The 19,947-nt window shown below is 29.5% G+C and overlaps 1 protein-coding gene and 1 pseudogene across 8 annotated transcripts; one reads left to right on the top strand and one right to left on the bottom strand.

Annotated features, from left to right (window-relative positions):
- Positions 1-279: 279 nt before the first annotated feature.
- LOC114946712 (uncharacterized) lies at positions 280-5,657 on the top strand. 8 transcript variants are annotated; one of them, XM_085482730.1, is made up of 19 exons: positions 284-545; positions 759-890; positions 1,128-1,232; positions 1,325-1,435; positions 1,526-1,630; positions 1,722-1,832; positions 1,924-2,028; positions 2,121-2,231; positions 2,725-2,829; positions 2,921-3,031; positions 3,122-3,226; positions 3,319-3,429; positions 3,520-3,624; positions 3,717-3,827; positions 3,918-4,022; positions 4,133-4,222; positions 4,309-4,455; positions 4,855-4,959; positions 5,477-5,657. In XM_085482730.1, the coding sequence occupies exons 1-19, from the start codon at positions 410-412 to the stop codon at positions 5,653-5,655; spliced, it is 2,190 nt and encodes a 729-aa protein (XP_085338856.1). In that variant the 5' UTR covers positions 284-409; the 3' UTR covers positions 5,656-5,657. The 8 variants fall into 8 exon arrangements, with proteins under 8 accessions (XP_085338858.1, XP_085338856.1, XP_085338857.1 ...); XM_085482731.1 differs by lacking the exon at positions 4,855-4,959 and having other exon boundaries at positions 285-545; XM_085482732.1 differs by lacking the exons at positions 3,520-3,624; positions 3,717-3,827 and having other exon boundaries at positions 280-545.
- Positions 5,658-18,153: 12,496 nt separating this feature from the next.
- On the bottom strand, positions 18,154-19,435 carry LOC146723228 (uncharacterized; annotated as a pseudogene).
- Between the last annotated feature and the right edge of the window lie 512 nt (positions 19,436-19,947).

Here is a 19,947-nt window from a genome sequence, read left to right as displayed (position 1 = left end):
CTGACTTGCTACATTCGCACCTTTTCCTCTATATATCTTGATTGCTTGCATATTCGATGAATATGATATAGCTATTTAAAAAAAGAATTTCTTTATTTGCTTTTGGAGTGTCGTTGTAATAACCGTTTTATGAAAAATAGGATGTCGTCAAAATAGCCGAAATATATAATGTATTATACACAACGTGGTACTTTTGCATAGACGCTTAAGCGTAAGCATAAGAATCTTGATTGGTCTATAAACATATGCAAGAGTGTGTGCTCCCACTTAAGAGTGCCGTGTAAACGTACATACTGATTGTCAATTGTCGACGTCGGTCTTGCTGGCCATTTTGAGAAAGTAAAAAAAGCGGGAAGGAACAGGAGGCCATTAGCCATTAGTAATTCGTGATACTGGTTCATTTTCCAAAATGTATAGTTTAGTGAAATTTTATGACGGTATACATTATGTATGCAAGTCGAACACAATTAGTGTTAGTAAAGGAATTATCAAAGCCACGTATAGCAATCGACGCAGATACACAGCAAATATTCTAGCAAGAAATGGTAAGTAGCAATATTTTTCATTTTTAACTGTTACGTTATTGTAAAAACTGTTATATTAAAGTCATGCCGCTGTTATACAATATCTACATTTGCTACGATATTTATATGTGTGCGTGCGTACGTGTTGCGTGTGTGTGTGTCTAGAGAGAGAGAGAGAGAGAGAGACAGAAAAATTTGAACTAAAACTAATTAATTTTATTTTAACTTGTTCAGATAAGGAATCAGTATTAAAACAAATAGTAGAAAATATAATTGAAGGAAAACCGTATATTATATGCAAAAGAATTAACTTTGAAAACAAAAAAGTAAATAAATTTGGAAATGATGATGCTCAAGTACACTTAGGTGAGTTTCCTTAATATTAGTAAATTGTATGATCGCTATTTTAAGCGTGGTCTACAATAGCAGTAAGTAAGCAGTAAGAGTAAACAGTATGAAATTGGATTGCCCATTTCGTCGGGAGTAATAAAATGAACAAACCTCATTTTGTACTGCTTACTCTTACTGCTTACTGCTATTGTAAACCACGCTTTATAATAAATATATATTAGTGTAGTTTTGCTTCTTACTTTTATATTATAGATAATAATACAAGAATAAGATCTATCGATGAAAATATTTACAACAATGTGACTGCCTCGCAAGAAAAAGGCTGTGAATCTTTTGTAAATGATGCTGAAATGCTAGGTGAGCTTCCTTAATATTGATAAATATTATAATTGCTATTTTATTATAAATACTTGATAATAATGTAGTTTTGCTTTTTACTTTCATATTAGATATTAATACAAAGAAAGGCTCTGTCGATAAAAATACATGCTTCGAAGAGACTGCTACACAAAGAGAAAACTGTGAATCTCTTAAAAATGATGATGCTCAAGTACTATTAAGTGAGTTTCTTTATATTAACAAATTTTATGACAGATATTTTACAATAAACATTTATTAATGTAGTTTTGCTTCTTACTTTTATATTATAGATAATGATACAAGAATAGGATCTATCGATAAAAATATATACAACAATGAGACTGCCTCGCAAGAAAAAGTCTGTGAATCTTTTGTAAATGATGCTGAAATGCTAGGTGAGCTTGCTTAATATTGGTAAATATTATAATTGCTATTTTATTATAAATACTTGATAATAATGTAGGTTTGCTTTTACTTTCATATTAGATATTAATACAAAGAAAGGCTCTGTCGATAAAAATACATGCTTTGAAGAGACTGCTACACAAAGAGAAAACTGTGAATCTCTTAAAAATGATGATGCTCAAATATCATTAGGTGAGTTTCTTTAATATTAGCAAATTTCATGAATGCTATTTTACAATAAACATTTATTAATGTAGTTTTGCTTCTTACTTTTATATTATAGATAATGATACAAGAATAGGATCTATCGATAAAAATATATACAACGATGAGACTGCCTCGCAAAAAAAAGGCTGTGAATCTTTTGTAAATGATGCTGAAATGCTAGGTGAGCTTGCTTAATATTGGTAAATATTATAATTGCTATTTTATCATAAATACTTGATAATAATGTAGTTTTGCTTTTCACTTTCATATTAGATATTAATACAAAGAAAGACTCTGTCGATAAAAATACATGCATCAAAGAGACTGCTGCACAAAGAGAAAACTGTGACTCTCTTAAAAATGATGATGCTCAAATATCATTAGGTGAGTTTCTTTAATATTAGCAAATTTCATGAATGCTATTTTACAATAAACATATATTAATATAGTTTGCCTCTTACTTTTATATTATAGCTGATGATACAAGAATAGCATTTATCGATGAAAATATATACAACGAATGAGACTGCCTCGCAAGAAAAAGTCTGTGAATCTTTTGTAAATGATGCTGAAATGCTAGGTGAGCTTCCTTAATATTGGTAAATATTATAATTGCTATTTTATTATAAATACTTGATAATAATGTAGTTTTGCTTTTACTTTCATATTAGATATTAATACAAAGAAAGGCTCTGTCGATAAAAATACATGCTTTGAAGAGACTGCTACACAAAGAGAAAACTGTGAATCTCTTAAAAATGATGATGCTCAAGTATCTATTAAGGTGAGTTTCTTTATATTAAGCAAATTTTCATGACATGCTATTTTACAATAAACATTTATTAATGTAGTTTTGCTTCTTACTTTTATATTATAGATAATGATATAAGAATAGGATCTATCGATAAAAATATATACAACGATAAGACTACCTCGCAAGAAAAAGGCTGTGAATCTTTTGTAAATGATGCTGAAATGTTAGGTGAGCTTCCTTAATATTGGTAAATATCATAATTGCTATTTTATCATAAAAACTTGATAATAATGTAGTTTTGCTTTTACTTTCATATTAGATATTAATACAAAGAAAGACTCTGTCGATAAAAATACATGCATCAAAGAGACTGCTGCACAAAGAGAAAACTGTGACTCTCTTAAAAATGATGATGCTCAAATATCATTAGGTGAGTTTCTTTAATATTAGCAAATTTCATGAATGCTATTTTACAATAAACATATATTAATATAGTTTGCCTCTTACTTTTATATTATAGCTGATGATACAAGAATAGCATTTATCGATGAAAATATATACAACGGTATGACTGCCTCGCAAGAAAAAGGCTGTGAATCTTTTGTAAATGATGCTGAAATGCTAGGTGAGCTTCCTTAATATTGGTAAATATTATAATTGCTATTTTATTATAAATACTTGATAATAATGTAGTTTTGCTTTTTACTTTCATATTAGATATTAATACAAAGAAAGGCTCTGTCGATAAAAATACATGCTTTGAAGAGACTGCTACACAAAGAGAAAACTGTGAATCTCTTAAAAATGATGATGCTCAAATATCATTAGGTGAGTTTCTTTAATATTAGCAAATTTCATGAATGCTATTTTACAATAAACATATATTAATATAGTTTGCCTCTTACTTTTTTATTATAGCTGATGATACAAGAATAGCATTTATCGATGAAAATATATACAACGGTATGACTGCCTCGCAAGAAAAAGGCTGTGAATCTTTTGTAAATGATGCTGAAATGCTAGGTGAGCTTCCTTAATATTGATAAATATTATAATTGCTATTTTATTATAAATACTTGATAATAATGTAGTTTTGCTTTTTACTTTCATATTAGATATTAATACAAAGAAAGGCTCTGTCGATAAAAATACATGCTTTGAAGAGACTGCTACACAAAGAGAAAACTGTGAATCTCTTAAAAATGATGATGCTCAAGTACTATTAAGTGAGTTTCTTTATATTAACAAGTTTTATGACAGCTATTTTACAATAAACATTTATTAATGTAGTTTTGCTTCTTACTTTTATATTATAGATAATGATACAAGAATAGGATCTATCGATAAAAATATATACAACGATGAGACTGCCTCGCAAGAAAAAGTCTGTGAATCTTTTGTAAATGATGCTGAAATGCTAGGTGAGCTTCCTTAATATTGGTAAATATCATAATTGCTATTTTGTCATAAATACTTGATAATAATGTAGTTTTGCTTTTTACTCTCACATTATATATTAATACAAAGAAAGGCTCTGTCGATAGGAATACATGCATCAAAGAGATTGCTGCACAAAGAGAAAACTGTGACTCTCTTAAAAATGATAATGCTCAAATATTAGGTGAGTTTCTTTAATATTAGCAAATTTCATAAGTGCTATTTTATGATAAACATATAATATAGTTTTGCTTCTTACTTTTATATTAGATACTGATATGAAAATAAGATCTATTGATGAAAATATATATAATGATATGAAAATAAGATCTATTGATGAAAATATATATAATGAAAAGGCTGCCTTGCAAGAAAAAGGCTATGAATCTTTAGAGATCAATGACTCGCAAATATTAGGTGAGTTTCCTTAATATTAACTAAAAATTTAAAGTATCCCACATTAATGTTATGTGAAGTGTCGGTTAAATCAGCTGGTTTTTTAATATGTTGTAGCTTATAATCTATTGAAAAAAATGTAATAGGCTCAAAGCTAAATAATAGGTACTGATTTATACAATCAGTCAAATATGAAATACTCGGGCTTTGCGAACTGCTTGCCTGGCTATACTCAATAATTGTTTATTAATTAGCCTTGAGATTATTGCATCTTTTGTTCAACAGATCATAAGCTACATTTGAAAAAAAAACAGCTGGTTTAACTGAAATTCATTTCACATAAGATTAATGCGAAGTACTTTCATAACTATTATTTTAGCATAATTATTTGATAATAATTCAGTTCTGCTTTTATATTAGATATTAATACATTGATAAATGCTATCGATAAAAATGAAAATATTGGTGAGATGCATATCAAAGGCTGTAATTTCCTGGAAAATTCTGGAATTTTAATGACTATAGGTAATTTTTTCAATATTAATCACAATATTTTCACAAAAGTTATTCATAATGGTGTTTGTTACATATATTAATTGCTACATATTACAAAGTACATATTACTAAATAATTGCAATGTTTTATCAATATCATTTTTCTTAATTTTTTTGATAAGCAATAGTTAAAATTCAGAATTATTTTATGTAAAAATAATCGCTACTAAAGAAAAAAAATCATTTAGTTGAAAATAAATATTGTCATTTTTAGTGTATATATAAATACGTTTTCTCTCTCTCTCTTGCTATTCTTTTATGATTTTAGTAATTTTTAATAAAAAATGTAAAGCTAAAAAATATTGTTTTTATTTTCTTTTATGACTATATTTTTAATAAAATGTAAAGCTAAAATATATAAAATATATATAATTTTAATTTTATTTTTTAATATTTCGGTTAATTCACATCTAGTAATTCGGCACTTATCAATTTCAATATGTATGCACTATTTTAATAATATATGGTAATAATATATATTTTTCTAGCATCTCCTTATGGCAAAACCAAAAGGCAGCGTTGGACAGAAAAAGAAAAAGAAACAGTACTTCAAGCATTTTCCACACATATGAAAAACTTAACGCTACCGTCTTTACGAGAAATTCAAGAAACTAAAAAGAAGTATAGTTGTTTATTTAATCGGACATCGCCGCAAATAAAAACATGATAATATTTATGTTCCGGGGGAAATTTGGGTTAGTGGGACTATTTTAAAAGAAGATAGCCTCAGTACTTTTAATTTTGGGGCCCAATGAGTGAGGGATGCCTTTAGGGGGGACAGAGCCCGCATGGTCGAGTCCTTGAATCAAATTAGACCAATGGGTGCGGGGACTTCTTTGTCGGGACGAGCCCGCTTTAGTCGCGTTTTGTGAATTGACCAGTGGGTTTTGGGATGCCCTTTACGAGGACAGAGCCCGCATTGGTGGGAGTTTTTGATGAATTAGACCAGGGGTGCTGGGCTGTTTTTGGGCGGGCAGAGTCCGCATGGTTTGGGGACATCCTTGATCGAATAGACCAGTGGGTGCTGGGACTGCCCTTAGTCGAGGACAGAGCCCGCTTTGGTCGACGTCCTTGATCAAAATTAGACCAAGGGGTTGGGGCGTCCTTAGTTGGGGGGACAGAGCCCGCATTGGTCAACGCCCTTGATTGAACTTAGCCCCAATGGATGTGGGACGCCCTTAGGACAAGTCCGTTAGTCGAGTTTTTTGATCGAATTTAGACCAGTGGGGGGGGGGGATTCCTTATCGAGGACAGGTCCACATGGTCGACGTCCTTGATCGAACTTAGACCAGTGGGGCGGGATGTTCTTGGTCGAGGACAGAGTCCGCAGGGTTTGACACCTTGATCAAAACTTAGACCAGTAGGTGACTCCTTTTAAAAAATGGAGTCCGCACTGTTTAAATTTTCCCAGAGAAATCTTTGGTTTTCCCCAGATGAGATCTTGTAAAATAAAGAGTGTTTAAAAACTATAAGTCTGGAAGAAAAAACCTTTATAAAAGAAAAAGATATTTTAATTTACTTAAAATATTTTGATACAACTCGAATTCAAATCATTTGTCAATACTTAAAGGTTTATGTTCTTAAATGCTACAAAATTTTTTTTTATTTTTTACGAACTTTTTTTTTTTCAAAATTTTTCGTGTTTGAAACCCGAGATTTACAAAAATTGATATTTGTAAAATTTTTTTATAGAAAATTTGTTATGCAATGGTTTTTTCAAAAAAAAAATTCTGCAAAAATAATAAAGGGCAATTAGTTAGTTTAATTTTGTTTTTTTAAAAATGTATTTTTTTAAAAAAGACTACCTAAGCGCTTGTTTTAAAATCTTGGTTTTAAGGCTCCTGTTCTCGTCGCAGCCAGTAGAGCCAGTGTTGAGTCAGAGGCGAGAAATTTTTTTGGGGAATTTTTTTAAATAAAAGATTTCGAAAAAAAACACTACAAATTTTTTGTAATGTAAATTCCCGAAGAAACCCTTTCCCTTCGATAGTAATCAGCCGTAAAAAAATTTAAAAAATAGTTTTGTCAGTAGAATGTTTGCACAGGAAAAGACGAGGAGGTTTGATTTACAGATTTTACAGCTTTTTGATGAAAAGGGGAAAAAGCTAGTTTCGATATTTTTAAAAGTGTCCCAAAGACGTTGTAGTGTATTATTAAAATATTTTTTTTAAAAATTTTTCGCAAAAATTTTTCATGTGTTTTTTCCCCTCGCATGAGTCAGATTCCGCATAATCGGCGAGTATCCAGGGCCCAAATTTCAAAATTAATAAATAATTATTAAATATGTGTAATTTTAAGTAATTATAATAATTTTAAAAATTTTTAATTTTTTAAAGTAAGAAAAAGGATTAAAATTTTAAAAGGTTTTTAAGTAGATATTTTTACAAAAAATTACGCAAAGATTAAGTAGACGACCAGAGTATGCTAAGTTTTATGCAATTTTTAATCAGTTTTTTGCGAATTGATTCGAGATAGGCCAGAAAGTCGCAGTCTTAAATCTACTGTTTTTTTTCCATTTTTTTTTTCAAAATTGTTTTTGATTTTTTAAAATAATATTGGCTTTGATAAAAAAAGTTTTTTTCAAATTTATGATGGAAAAAACATTTAAAATTTTTAAATTTAAAGGGTTTTTAGAATGTTCTTTAAGCTTTCAGATTCTTGTTTGAAAACACAATAACCTTTTTTGGATCTAACGAAAAAAAAATTTTTTTTTTCAAAAAATTCACAATGTTGTTTTTTTTTGTTGGTCTAAAAAAAAATCATTAAACATCAACAAAGTACATATGAATATAGAACAGAAATTTTAAAATTTTGTACATTTTTTTTGTGGGGAAATTAGTATATACACAAATGTAAAAATTTAGATTACATACACAATTTTTGGGGGTTTTGGGACTAAATTGAGAACATTCCCGTTAATTTAATTTTTCGTTTGTTTCCTTGGCTTTTCCCCAGTTAAAAGGGCGCATACTTATTTTTTATTGAGAGCCGATAAAAAATTTTTTCTGGTTTATTCACGCCTGGGCAAATCACGGCGGTTTTTACTAAATTATAAAAAGGCAAATGAAAAAATAGGATCAAAAGGGCCTGAAGTTATTTGGGTAAGAGCAGTCCCCCGGAAAGTAAAAGGGCGGGTTCGTTTCCCGCTTCGCGATTTTTCGGCCCTATATTTTTCTCGCTTTCTCCATAGTAAGTTTCGAAATTAATTTATAGTGGAACTTTGGGATCTAAAATGGATACAGTTTTTTAAAATTTTTTTTTTGTTCCTTGGCCTTATTCCAGTTGAAGACAGCTATTTAAAATTTATTTTGAGAGGATAAAAAATTTTTTGAATAAAAAAAATTTTTGTAGCGATTAAAAAACAAAAAACCTTTAAGTATGGAAAAGTGTTTTGAATTTAGAGTTGTAGGCAAATTAATATTTAAGTAATTAAACTTTCTTTTACTTTTTTAAAAAGTTTTATTTTCCGATTTAAGTTAATATTCTTTTTTTTACAAGCATCTCTTTGGAGACCCCAAAGATTTCTTGGAAGATTTAAGTAGTGCGGACCCCATTTTTTAAAAGGGAAAAATGCACCTTATCTAAGTTGATAAAGGACGTGACCAATGGGGACTTGTTCTCGACCAAGGAAGTCCCAGCACCATGGTCTAATTTTCGATCAAGGAGTAAAACAATGGGACTCGTCCTACCAAGAAACAGTCCCAGCACCCATGTTAAGTTCGACAAGGAGTCCCCCCCAATGTGGACTCGTCCTCGATAAGGACAGTCCCAACACCCAGGTCTAAGTCGATCAAAAAATCGACTAATGCGGACTTTTCCCTCGACAAGGACAGCCCCCGCATCCTTTGGTCAAAGTTCAATCAAGGGTTGCCCCAATGGGACTCTGTCTCAAACAAAAGGGACACCCCAGCACCCTTTTGTCTAATTTCGAAAAGGAGTGCCCAATGGGACTTGTCTCGATAAGGACGTCCCAGCACCCATGGTCTGTTCGTCAAGGAGTCAACAATGCGGATTTGTCCTCGACCAAGAAGTCCCAGCCCCCACTGGTCTAAGTTCGATCAAAGACGTCGACCAAGGGACTCTGTCCTGTAAGACACCCCCAACACCCAGGGTCAAAGTCGATCAAGAACGACAAGGGGGGATGTCCCGATCAAAGACAGCCCCAGCCCCTTTGGTCTAGTTCGAAAGGAGTCGAAAAATGCGGCCCTTTGCCCTCGATAAGGACGTCCAGCACTCTTTGGGTTAAAATAGAGTACTGAGGTATCTTTTTTAGAAATAGTCCGACAAACCTAAGTCCCCCCAAGGAAAAAAATATTTTCATTTTTCCCTTTAAATGAGCTTTGTAATAAAAAAAAGCTAAAATAAGATAAATGAAACCCTATTTAATGAAACATTATCTAATATATGTAAAATAATTCATTTTGAATAATAATTATTTTTTAATACAATTGTAAACAAAAAAAATTGAATATAATAGAAAAGTCAGTTAGTCAACAAAATGTCCCCCAATCCTTGGTTGTATACGAAAAAAAAAAAAACAAAAGAAAAGAGTCTTAGATACATGAGGTTATGTTTTAAAAAAATTGCAAAATTTTAAAACTTTTAAATATTGATTTTATTATACTTATATTTTTTTTGTTTTAATGAGCAGATTTTGCTTCTAAAACAAAAATAAATTCAAAAAAAACAAAACAAAAAAACATAAAAAATTAAAAAACTACAAATTAATTTTTGCAACCAAAACTTCATTATCGTGTAATTTTTTCCAAAAGAATCTTGAAGAATATAAATAAATTTTAAGTATTTGTTTGAAGTATAATTTAAAAAATAGAAAAATTTTTAAAATTATTAATGAAATAAACAAGAATTTTAAACATTGCAAATTTCCCGAATGACATTTCTATTTTCGTAGAGCTTTCTGTTTTTTATGGACCTGTTTTATTGCGGCGATGTCGATTTAAAAAAAACAAATAACTTCTTTTTGTTTTTTGAATTTTTCGTAAAAACGGAGCGTTTTTGTTTTTCAATGTGTGGGAAAAGCTTTTAAGTATGTTTTTTTTCTTTTCTTCCAACGCGCCTTTTGGTTTTTCCCTAAAGGGGAGTAGAAAAAATATTATTTCCCTTTTTTTAAAATAGGCATAAATTTAAATGATAAAAAGCCGGGTTCTAGGTGAATTAACCCAAAATATTAAAAAATAAAATTAAAATTTTATAATTTTATATTTTTAGCTTTACATTTTATTAAAAAAATTGTCATAAAAGAAATAAAAAAAATATTTTTTGCTTTTCATTTTTATTAAAAAATTTCTAAAAAAATAAAAGAATAGAAGAGAGAGAGAAAAAAGATTTTTATATCACTAAAAAAGACAAATTTTTTTCAATAAATGATTTTTTTTTTTAGTAGCGTTTTTTTTAAAAAATTTCTGAAATTTTTTCTATTTCTTTCAAAAAAAATTTAAAAAAAAAGAATTAAAAAAAAAAAAAAGCTTATTTGTAAAATGTACTTTTAATATGTAGCAAATTAAAATATGTAACAAACACCTTATGAAAACTTTTGTGAAAAAAATTTTGATTAATATTTAAAAAAAATTTCCATGTCATTTAAAATTCCAGAATTTTAGGAAAATTTAAACCTTGATTGATCTCACCAAAATTTTTATTTTTATCGATAAAATTTTTCAAATTTTAATATTAATATAAAAGCAGAATGAATTTTTATCAAATAATTGCTAAAATAAAATTTTGAAAGTACTTCGATAATCATGTGAAATGAATTTCGTTAAAACCCGCGTTTTTTTTTCCCCCCAAAGTAGCTTATGATCTGTTTAAAAAAAAGATGCAATAAATTTAAGGCTAATAAAAAAAAACCATTTTGGTAAGCAGGCAAGCAGTTGCAAAGCCCGGTATTTTTATTTTATGATTTATAAATCAGAACCCTTTTTTTAGCTTGAGCCCTTTAAATTTTTTTTAATAATTTAAACTCAAAATATTAAAAAAAGCGATTTAAACCCACTTCACAAAAATTAAGGGGATACTTTAAATTTTTAGTTAATATTAAGGGAAAATCATAAATTTGCGATCATTTTTCTCAAAAAATCAAGCCTTTTTTTTGCAAGGGAGCCTTTTTATTTATAATTTTCATAATAGATCTTATTTTTTATCATTTTAAAATTTTATCAAAGATCTTTTTCATATCAGTATAAATTAAAAAATAAGAAGCAAAAAATTATTTTGTTTATTTAAAATACACTTGAAATTTTCTAAATTAAGAAAAATCACCTAATATTTTAGATTTTCATTTTTTGGGGAAACACAGTTTTCTCTTTGTGCAGCAACTCTTTTATGCATTTCCTACGACAGAGCCTTTCTTTTTATTAAAATTAATGTGAAGTAAAAAGCAAAAAAACCCTTTTTATCAAGTATTTATGATTTAAAAAAGCATTTGTTTTACAAATTAAGGAAGCCACCAGCATTTCAGCATCATTTTCAAAAGATTTACAGACTTTTTTTTTTCGAGGCGTCTATCGGGTTAATTTTTATCGATAGATCCTATTCTTGATATTATCTATAAATAAAAGTTAAGAAACAAAAATAAAAAAATGTTTATTTTAAAAAGCGTCATAAAAATTGTTAATAAAGAAAACTACTTAAAAGTACTTAGCATCATTTTTTAAGGGGTTACATTTTCTCTTTGGAGCGTCTTTCAAAGCATGTATTTTTTTCGACAGCCTTTTTTTGTATTAAAATCTATATGAAAGAAAAAGAAAAAATAATATTAAGTATTTATAATAAAATAGCAATTTTAAATATTTTCAAAATTAAGAAGTACCTACATTTAGCATCATTTTCAAAGTTCACGCCTTTTTTTTGCGAGGCAGTCAAGTTGTTTATTTTCATCGATAAGCATCTTGTATCATAGCTATAATAAAAAAGTAAAAGGCAAACTTAAAATATATGTTTTTTTTAAAAAAAGATTATGAAATTTTCTAAATTTTAAAAAAATCACCTAATGATATTTTAGATACATTTTTAAGAGATTCACAGTTTTTTTTTGTGTAGAGTCTTCCCAAAATGTATTTTTCGAAGGCCTTTTTTGTATTAATATCTAAATTTAAAAATAAAAACAAACCTACATTTTTATAAAAATTATATAAAATAGCAAATTACACACACACGCAACACGTACGCACGCACACCCCCCCCCCCCCCCCCCCCCCCCCCCCCGACTTGCATACATAATGTATACCGTCATAAAATTTCACTAAACTATACATTTTGGAAAATGAACCAGTATCACGTATTACTAATGGCTAATGGCCTCCTGTTCCTTCCCGCTTTTTTTACTTTCTCAAAATGGCCAGCAAGACCGACGTCGACAATTGACAATCAGTATGTACGTTTACACGGCACTCTTAAGTGGGAGCACACACTCTTGCATATGTTTATAGACCAATCAAGATTCTTATGCTTACGCTTAAGCGTCTATGCAAAAGTACCACGTTGTGTATAATACATTATATATTTCGGCTATTTTGACGACATCTATTTTTCATAAAACGGTTATTACAACGACACTCCAAAAGCAAATAAAGAAATTCTTTTTTTAAATAGCTATATCATATTCATCGAATATGCAAGCAATCAAGATATATAGAGGAAAAGGTGCGAATGTAGCAAGTCAGGTTTTTGAGATATAATAATTTAAAAATGCAAAAAAGGGCATTTTTTTCACCTTTTAGTAAGATATAACTTTAATTGGGATGTGATACAAATTTCTTCGACAGCTTAAAATAAAGCTTGAGACTGTAGTTTATGTAACAAATATGAAAAAGTTCGAATCTAAAGAGTTTATAAAAAATTAATCGTACCTCACAAGATTCTATATTAGTATAAGAAAAAATGCAAAAAAAATATTTTTTACTTATAACTAAATTTTTTTATAAACTGTTTAGATTCAAACTTTTTCATTTGTTACATAAACTACAAATACCAACTACTAATATATCAGTACGGATAACATTTGCACCTTCTCTTCTATATATCGATTGCTTGCATATTTGATAAATAATATAACTATTTAAAAGAATTTTTAATTTACTTATAGAATGTCGTTATAATAAATGTTTTATGGTAAATATGATGTCGTCAAAATAGCCGAAATATAATGTATTATACATAATTTTGTACTTAGATCGGTTAGTACAGCGACAGTACAAAATTATGTATAATACATTATATATTTTGGCTATATTGACGACAACATACTTTCCATAACACGGTTATTATAACGACATACTAAACGCAAATAGAAAAATTATTTTTCTAAATAGCTTTATCATTCATCGAATATGCAAGCAATCAAGATATATAGAGAAGAAGGTGCAAATGTGGCATGTCAGGTTTTTGAGATATATTAATTTAAAAATGTGAAAGAAGGGCTTTTTCACACTTTTCAGTAAGATATAACTTTTAATTGGGATTGATACAAATTTCTTCGACAGCTTAAATAAAGCTTAAGACTAGTTATGTAACAAATATGGAAACGCGATTCCTAAAGAACGTTATAAAACAATTAACCAAACCTCAGAGGATCTAAGATAAGTATTAGTATAAGGAAAAAGTGCAAAAATACTTTTTTATCTTATAACTTAATTTTTTATAACTCTATAGATGCAAACTTTTTCATATTGTTCACATACACTACAAATACCATATAGTCACACGGATTACATTTGCAATCCTTCTCTTCTAAAAAAAAAAAAAATATATCTTGATTGCTTGCATATTCGTTGAATGATATATCTATTTAAAATAAAGAATTTTTGTTCATTTATTGTAGATGTTCTTTATAATAATGTTTTATGTAATGTGTGGTCGTCAAAATAGCCGAATATACAATTATTATACATAATATTATACTTAGCTCGGTTTAGTACAGCGACAGGTACCAAGTTATGTATAAAGATATTATATTTCGGCTATTTAACGACATCATATTTTCCATAAAACGGTTATTAATAACGAAACTCCAAAAGCCCTATAAAACGTCTTCTTTTAAATAGCTATATCATTAATTCGAATATGCATCAATCAAAATATACAGAGGAGTTAGATGTAACTGTGGCACGTCAAGTTTTTGAGATATAATAATTTAAAAATGCCGAAAAAGGCATTTTTATACCTTTTTCAAGTAAGATATTGTATACTTTTTAATTGAGATTGATACCAATTTCTTCGACACTTAAAATAAGCTTGAGACTGTAGTTTTATTATGTAACAATATGAAAAAGGTTCGAATCTACAGAGTTTATAAAACAATTAACTATCCTCAAAGATTCTTTATATTGGTATAAGAAAAAGCGCGAAAAATAATATTTTCATGTTATGTTTACTTTTTATAAATTCGCTAGATTCGATTTTTTTCATACTTGTTACATAAACTAATAATAAAGCACTACCAATATATCAGCACAGCTACAGTGTGCACTTCTTTTATATATCTTAATTGCTTGCATCTTCGATAATGACATAGCTATTCAAAGAAGAATTTTTTTAATTTACTTTTGTAGAATAATCTTTACAATAACCGTTTTATATGGAAAACATGATGTCAAACGAGCCAAATATAATTTATTAACATAATTTTGTACTTAGATTGGTTATACAGCGGACAATACAAAATTATGTAGATCCATTATCTATTTCGGCTATTTTGACCGACATCATATTTCCATAACGGTTATTATAACGACACTCCAAAGCACATATAAGAAAAATTCTTCTTTTGAATAGCTAGTCCTTAATCGAATATGCAAGCAATCAAGATATACAGAGGAGTAGATGTAACTGTGGCATGTCAGGTTTTTGTGATATCTTAATTTGAGAAAATTTGAAAAGGTCATTATTACACGTTTGAATAAGATATACTTTTAATTGAGATTGGGGATACAAATTTCTTCGACAGCTAAACTGAAGCTTAGGCTAGTTAATGTAACAAATATGGAAACGGTCGAATCTAAAGACTTTATAAAAAAATTAACGGAACTTCAAGAACATGAGATTCTTTATTAGTATCAGAACAAGTGCAAAAACACTATTTTTTTATCTTAAAATTTTAATTTTTTTATAACTCTATACATTCAAAACTTTTTCATATTTGTTACATAAACTACAAAACCATATATCAGCACGGAATTATATTTGCACCTTCTCTTCTATATATCTTGATTGTTTCTTCACATCGGTAAATGATATAACTATTTAAAGCGATTTTTTCATTTCACTTGTAGAATGTCTTTATAATAAATGTTTTTATGTAATTGGATGCGTCAAATAGCCGAAATATCATATATTATACTACATATGTACTTAGATCGGTTAGTACGCGACATACCAGTGATGTATAATACATTATATATTTCGGCTATTTGTAACGACATCATATTTTCCATACGGGTCGCGATTCTTTAATTTTTTTTTTTTTTACAAGTATTCGCTATTTCAAATTTCTTTGATTTGTGTTATCGTCGAAAATTTATGTATACACGGCAACAGCGACATAAGCCGCGAAACGCGAAAAGAAAAATTTGACGCGTATCGAGAACTTGTATATTCTGCGTTTTATATTTATTCTTTTAATTTAAATGGACGAGTCTCAGACCGAGAGCGACGGGCGACAGAATAACGTTTTATATTTATTCTTTTAATTTAAATGGACGAGTCTCAGACCGAGAGCGACGGGCGACAGAATAACGTTAAGTACAGCGAAAATTCTTCACGTATAGGTTGTCGGTATTTATTAGCATTTATTTATTACATTATTGTTATTTATTATTATTTATTTATTATTTATTTTTTGTTACGTCATATTTATTCTCGACTTGGCGCTCGAATTTATAACGGCGAGCAAATGGTAACATTCGTCTCGGTCTGCCATCGAAAAACTTTTGCGAAAACAGTGCATCACGCAAACGTATCGTGCTATCGGTATAGCACTGGCGGGGGAGTACTGTGGCGATTATATCGTCACATGCTTCCCCAAAAATCAAAAGCGAAAACACGTATATAAATACGGACATATACACATACGAATACTCACAAATAAACATAAATAAAATATAACAGACGAGACGAAAGACGAAAAACATCGAGACGTAACAGAAAGGAAATAAACGAATAGAACATTTTCGAAGCCTATCAAAGATGAATTTTTTTAAGACGAACGAAGAGCGATAGGAAGAGCGTTTTACATGCTAGGAGATTCCGCTACCGACAGTCGCCGCGTACAGTTGCACGTTATAGATCCGCACGATTTTTATATATTTCTGTACCGAGATGGAAAGATTGTTCTCAGAATATATTTGGTGTTAACTGTAAATACTCTCTCACAATTATTTTAATTCCCGTCTCGTATCGAAGCGTCTAAGTAATTCGACGCGCGTGTAACCAAAATATTATTCATCGAATATGCAAGCAATCAAGATATATAGAGGAGAAAGTACGAATAAAGCATGTCAAGTTTTTGAGATATAATAATTTAAAAATGCGAAAAAGGGCATTTTTTTACATTTTTTAGTAAGATATTGTATAACTTTTAATTGGGATGTGATACAAATTTCTTCAACGGCTTAAAATAAAGCTTGAGACTGTAGTTTATGTAACAAATATGAAAAAGTTCGAATCTATAGAGTTTATAAAAAAATTAACCGTACCTCAAAAGATTCTTTATATTGGTATAAGAAAAAGTGGAAAAATAATATTTTCATGTTATGATTTACTTTTTTTATAAATTCTTTAGATTCGATTTTTTTCATACTTGTTACATGAACTACAAATAGCAACTACCAATATATTAGCACGGGCTACATGTGCACCTTCTTTATATAACTTAATTGCTTGCATATTTGATGAATGACATAGCTATTCGAAAGAAGAATTTTTTTATTTACTTTTGACGGTTTCCCCAGCGTCAAAAAAAAAAAAAAAAAAAGGTGGACCATTTTAATCAATCCTTTATTCTTTATCATTGCGTGGACTGATTAAATGGTCCACCCTGTATATCTTGATTGCTTGTATATTCTATGAATGATATAGCTATTATATTTTTATTTATTTTTGGAGTGGCGTCATAATAATCGTTTTATGGAAAATATGGTGTCGTCAAAATAGCCAGAGTATAAATGGACTATACATAATTTTGTACTGTCGCTGTACTAACCGATCTATACTTAATTGCTTATACATTTGTACCAGTGCATTTTATCATAAAATTATAAGTAATGTATACGTCAGGGAGTCAATATATACTCTCGTCAATATATATATATCGTACTCTTATGTATACCATAAAATGTTTGATTTTTTGATGCCAAAATAGCCTATTGACATATATATATATATATTGTTACGTCCTCCGGACGTTCTTTCTCGCAAAAGACGTCTCTCGCACACACTCTCACTCACTCGCGGCTCGCGAAATAAATACACTCTCTTATGAAGAAATGATCCTTTATACAATGATGAAATACAATGACTAATGTACACGCGAAAGAAAGAAGATTGCTCTCTGGTCAAGTCACGTCCGTACGAGATGACAGCTAGACCAAACCTGTCATGGAGCCTGAAAACAACCACAGTGTTACGTCCCTGATCTTTCATCCTCTGAATATCATCCCTTGTGTCGTGGAGCTTCATCGTTAAGGGGGGTTGTTTATTGACAACCGCCCGGTGGTTGTTTTCAGGCTCCATGACAGTTTTGGTCTAGCTGTCATCTCGTACGGACGTGACTTGACCAGAGAGCAATCTTCTTTCTTTCGCGTGTACATTAGTCATTGTATTTCATCATTGTATAAAGGATCATTTCTTCATAAGAGAGTGTATTTATTTCGCGAGCCGCGAGTGAGTGAGAGTGTGTGCGAGAGACGTCTTTTGCGAGAAAGAACGTCCGGAGGACGTAACATTTTGTGTTACGTCCCTGATCTTTCATCCCCTGAATATCATCCCTTGTGTCGTAGAGCTTCATCGTTAAGGGGGGTTGTTTATTGACAACCGCCCGGTGGTTGTCAATAAACAACCCCCCTTAACGATGAAGCTCCACAACACAAGGGATGATATTCAGGGGATGAAAGATCAGGGACATAACAATATATACATTTACACATTTATATTATTAACATAATGTATGAAGGAGAGGAAACACAACATAAGTATTATTATATGGGAAAATTATCATTTTGTTGGAAATATCTTCCACTAGTGACATAGATAATTCTCCGAGTTCATGTACTGAAAATATATCAAAATTTGAAGATTGAAATGGTTCAGAAATAAAACTTGTTATATTAATAAATTTTTTTCCAATTAAGTAGTACTTATTATCTTTTATAGCAAAATTTTCTATTAACATAATACACTTATCTTTTAAATAACAGCAATTATCTCCAAAACGTGTACCAAACGACACATTATTTATAATCAATTTTTTAAATTGAGCAGAAAAATGTGTCATAGGTAAAGGACCTTCATGATGTTCTAGTACCATTTGCAATTTTATTTTTTTTTTGACAGTTTAGTTATCAATATATTTTGTGACTCATGAATACGCTTTACAAGTTGTGCTAATGGATAATGAGATTTTCTAACTAATCGTTTTAGATATTGCATGTAATTTTCAAAAGGAAATGCACTGTAAAGATCTAAAGGTCCAAAAACTTTGCAATCATCAACAACATGAATTAATCCATGTACATTGTGTGAAGTGTATTCTGCTCCATAAATGACTTTAAATTGTTTCACAAAAAATATTAATAATAAACATGCTTATTCTAAATACTTTGTATATAAATTAGCATTAATTAAAATTCTAACAGCAATATGTAAAGATATAAAATGTAAGTATTTGTCAGATGAAAGGATATTTTTTAAAACAACTGGACCACAATACAATAAAAAAAATCTAAATTCAGTTGCTTTCCAGCGTGCAACTTCATTTAAAGACCGGGTTTTTCTTACAAAATCAGGAGGAATACAAGATTTTATTTCAATGAGATAACTTGAAATAGATTGTATGTTGGTTTTTGATAATCTATGTGAAATAGGTCCAAAGAGCCATATATTTATTAGTTTTTTTACTACGCCAAGGCATACTAAATGCATGTATTCAAGAGGGAAACTTTTTACCATGTTAATCGAAGGTATTGTTTCTAAAATTGATGTTCCTGTATGATGTTCAGATTGAACTCTATTACAGAAATTTTCATCCGTTCTTTCAAAATAATTTATTTCAGGATAACACACTCTGGCTTTTATATATTTTCCTCTTTGCATACATTTAGTACATGCAAAAAATCCAGTGTGACCTTTGCAAGAAGTAATGAGTGATTTTGCTGGAGCATCACATATAAATGCTTTAATTGCAAATGGTATAGCATGATTATTATAAATAAAACCATCTTCCGATAACTTTATAGCTTCATCTGTAAAATCTTGTAAAAACAAATTAACATCATTAGATTTTTCATAACCATGATTGATACCTATCACAGATATATATTGTGGATATTCAGATATTGAGCATAATATTGGATATATCTGACTACTGGAACTTTTGCTTAAAGGCAAACCATCAATATTAATAAACAAATTAATTTTTTCTGGCTGTTTTTCTAACAAATTAATTAAATTTTGAACTGCAAATTGAATTTCCATGTGTACATAAGTGCCTGAACCTACAGATTTGTAGGGTACATGTCGAGGAGTACAAAGTAAAGTTCTGGGATCTTGAGGCAAAAAAATATTTGTTTCTAATTTTAATAAATTTAATAAACTTCGTAAGGCGTTATGTGAAATATTATATGATATTGCCCATAATCGTAATTTATTAATAAAATTATTACTTTGATTATGTAAATTTTGATTTTCTATATTTTGTTGTGATATTGGAGTATCATTTTTAATAACATTA

Source organism: Nylanderia fulva, unplaced genomic scaffold (assembly GCF_048542155.1).
Source record: "Nylanderia fulva isolate GAGA-0341 unplaced genomic scaffold, ASM4854215v1 Scaffold218, whole genome shotgun sequence".
Classification (NCBI taxonomy): Eukaryota; Metazoa; Arthropoda; class Insecta; order Hymenoptera; family Formicidae; genus Nylanderia; species Nylanderia fulva.
Note: the sequence above shows the minus strand (reverse complement) of the source record. Positions and strands in the feature narration are given on the sequence as shown.

Bases quoted from the DNA above. Each gene is read 5' to 3' on its own strand.
- LOC114946712 (XM_085482730.1), top strand. From the start codon at position 410: ATGTATAGTTTAGTGAAATTTTATGACGGTATACATTATGTATGCAAG. The intron at 891-1,127 runs GTGAGTTTCCTT...TTTATATTATAG, and splicing joins TGATGCTCAAGTACACTTAG to ATAATAATACAAGAATAAGA. The intron at 3,828-3,917 runs GTGAGTTTCTTT...TTTATATTATAG, and splicing joins TGATGCTCAAGTACTATTAA to ATAATGATACAAGAATAGGA.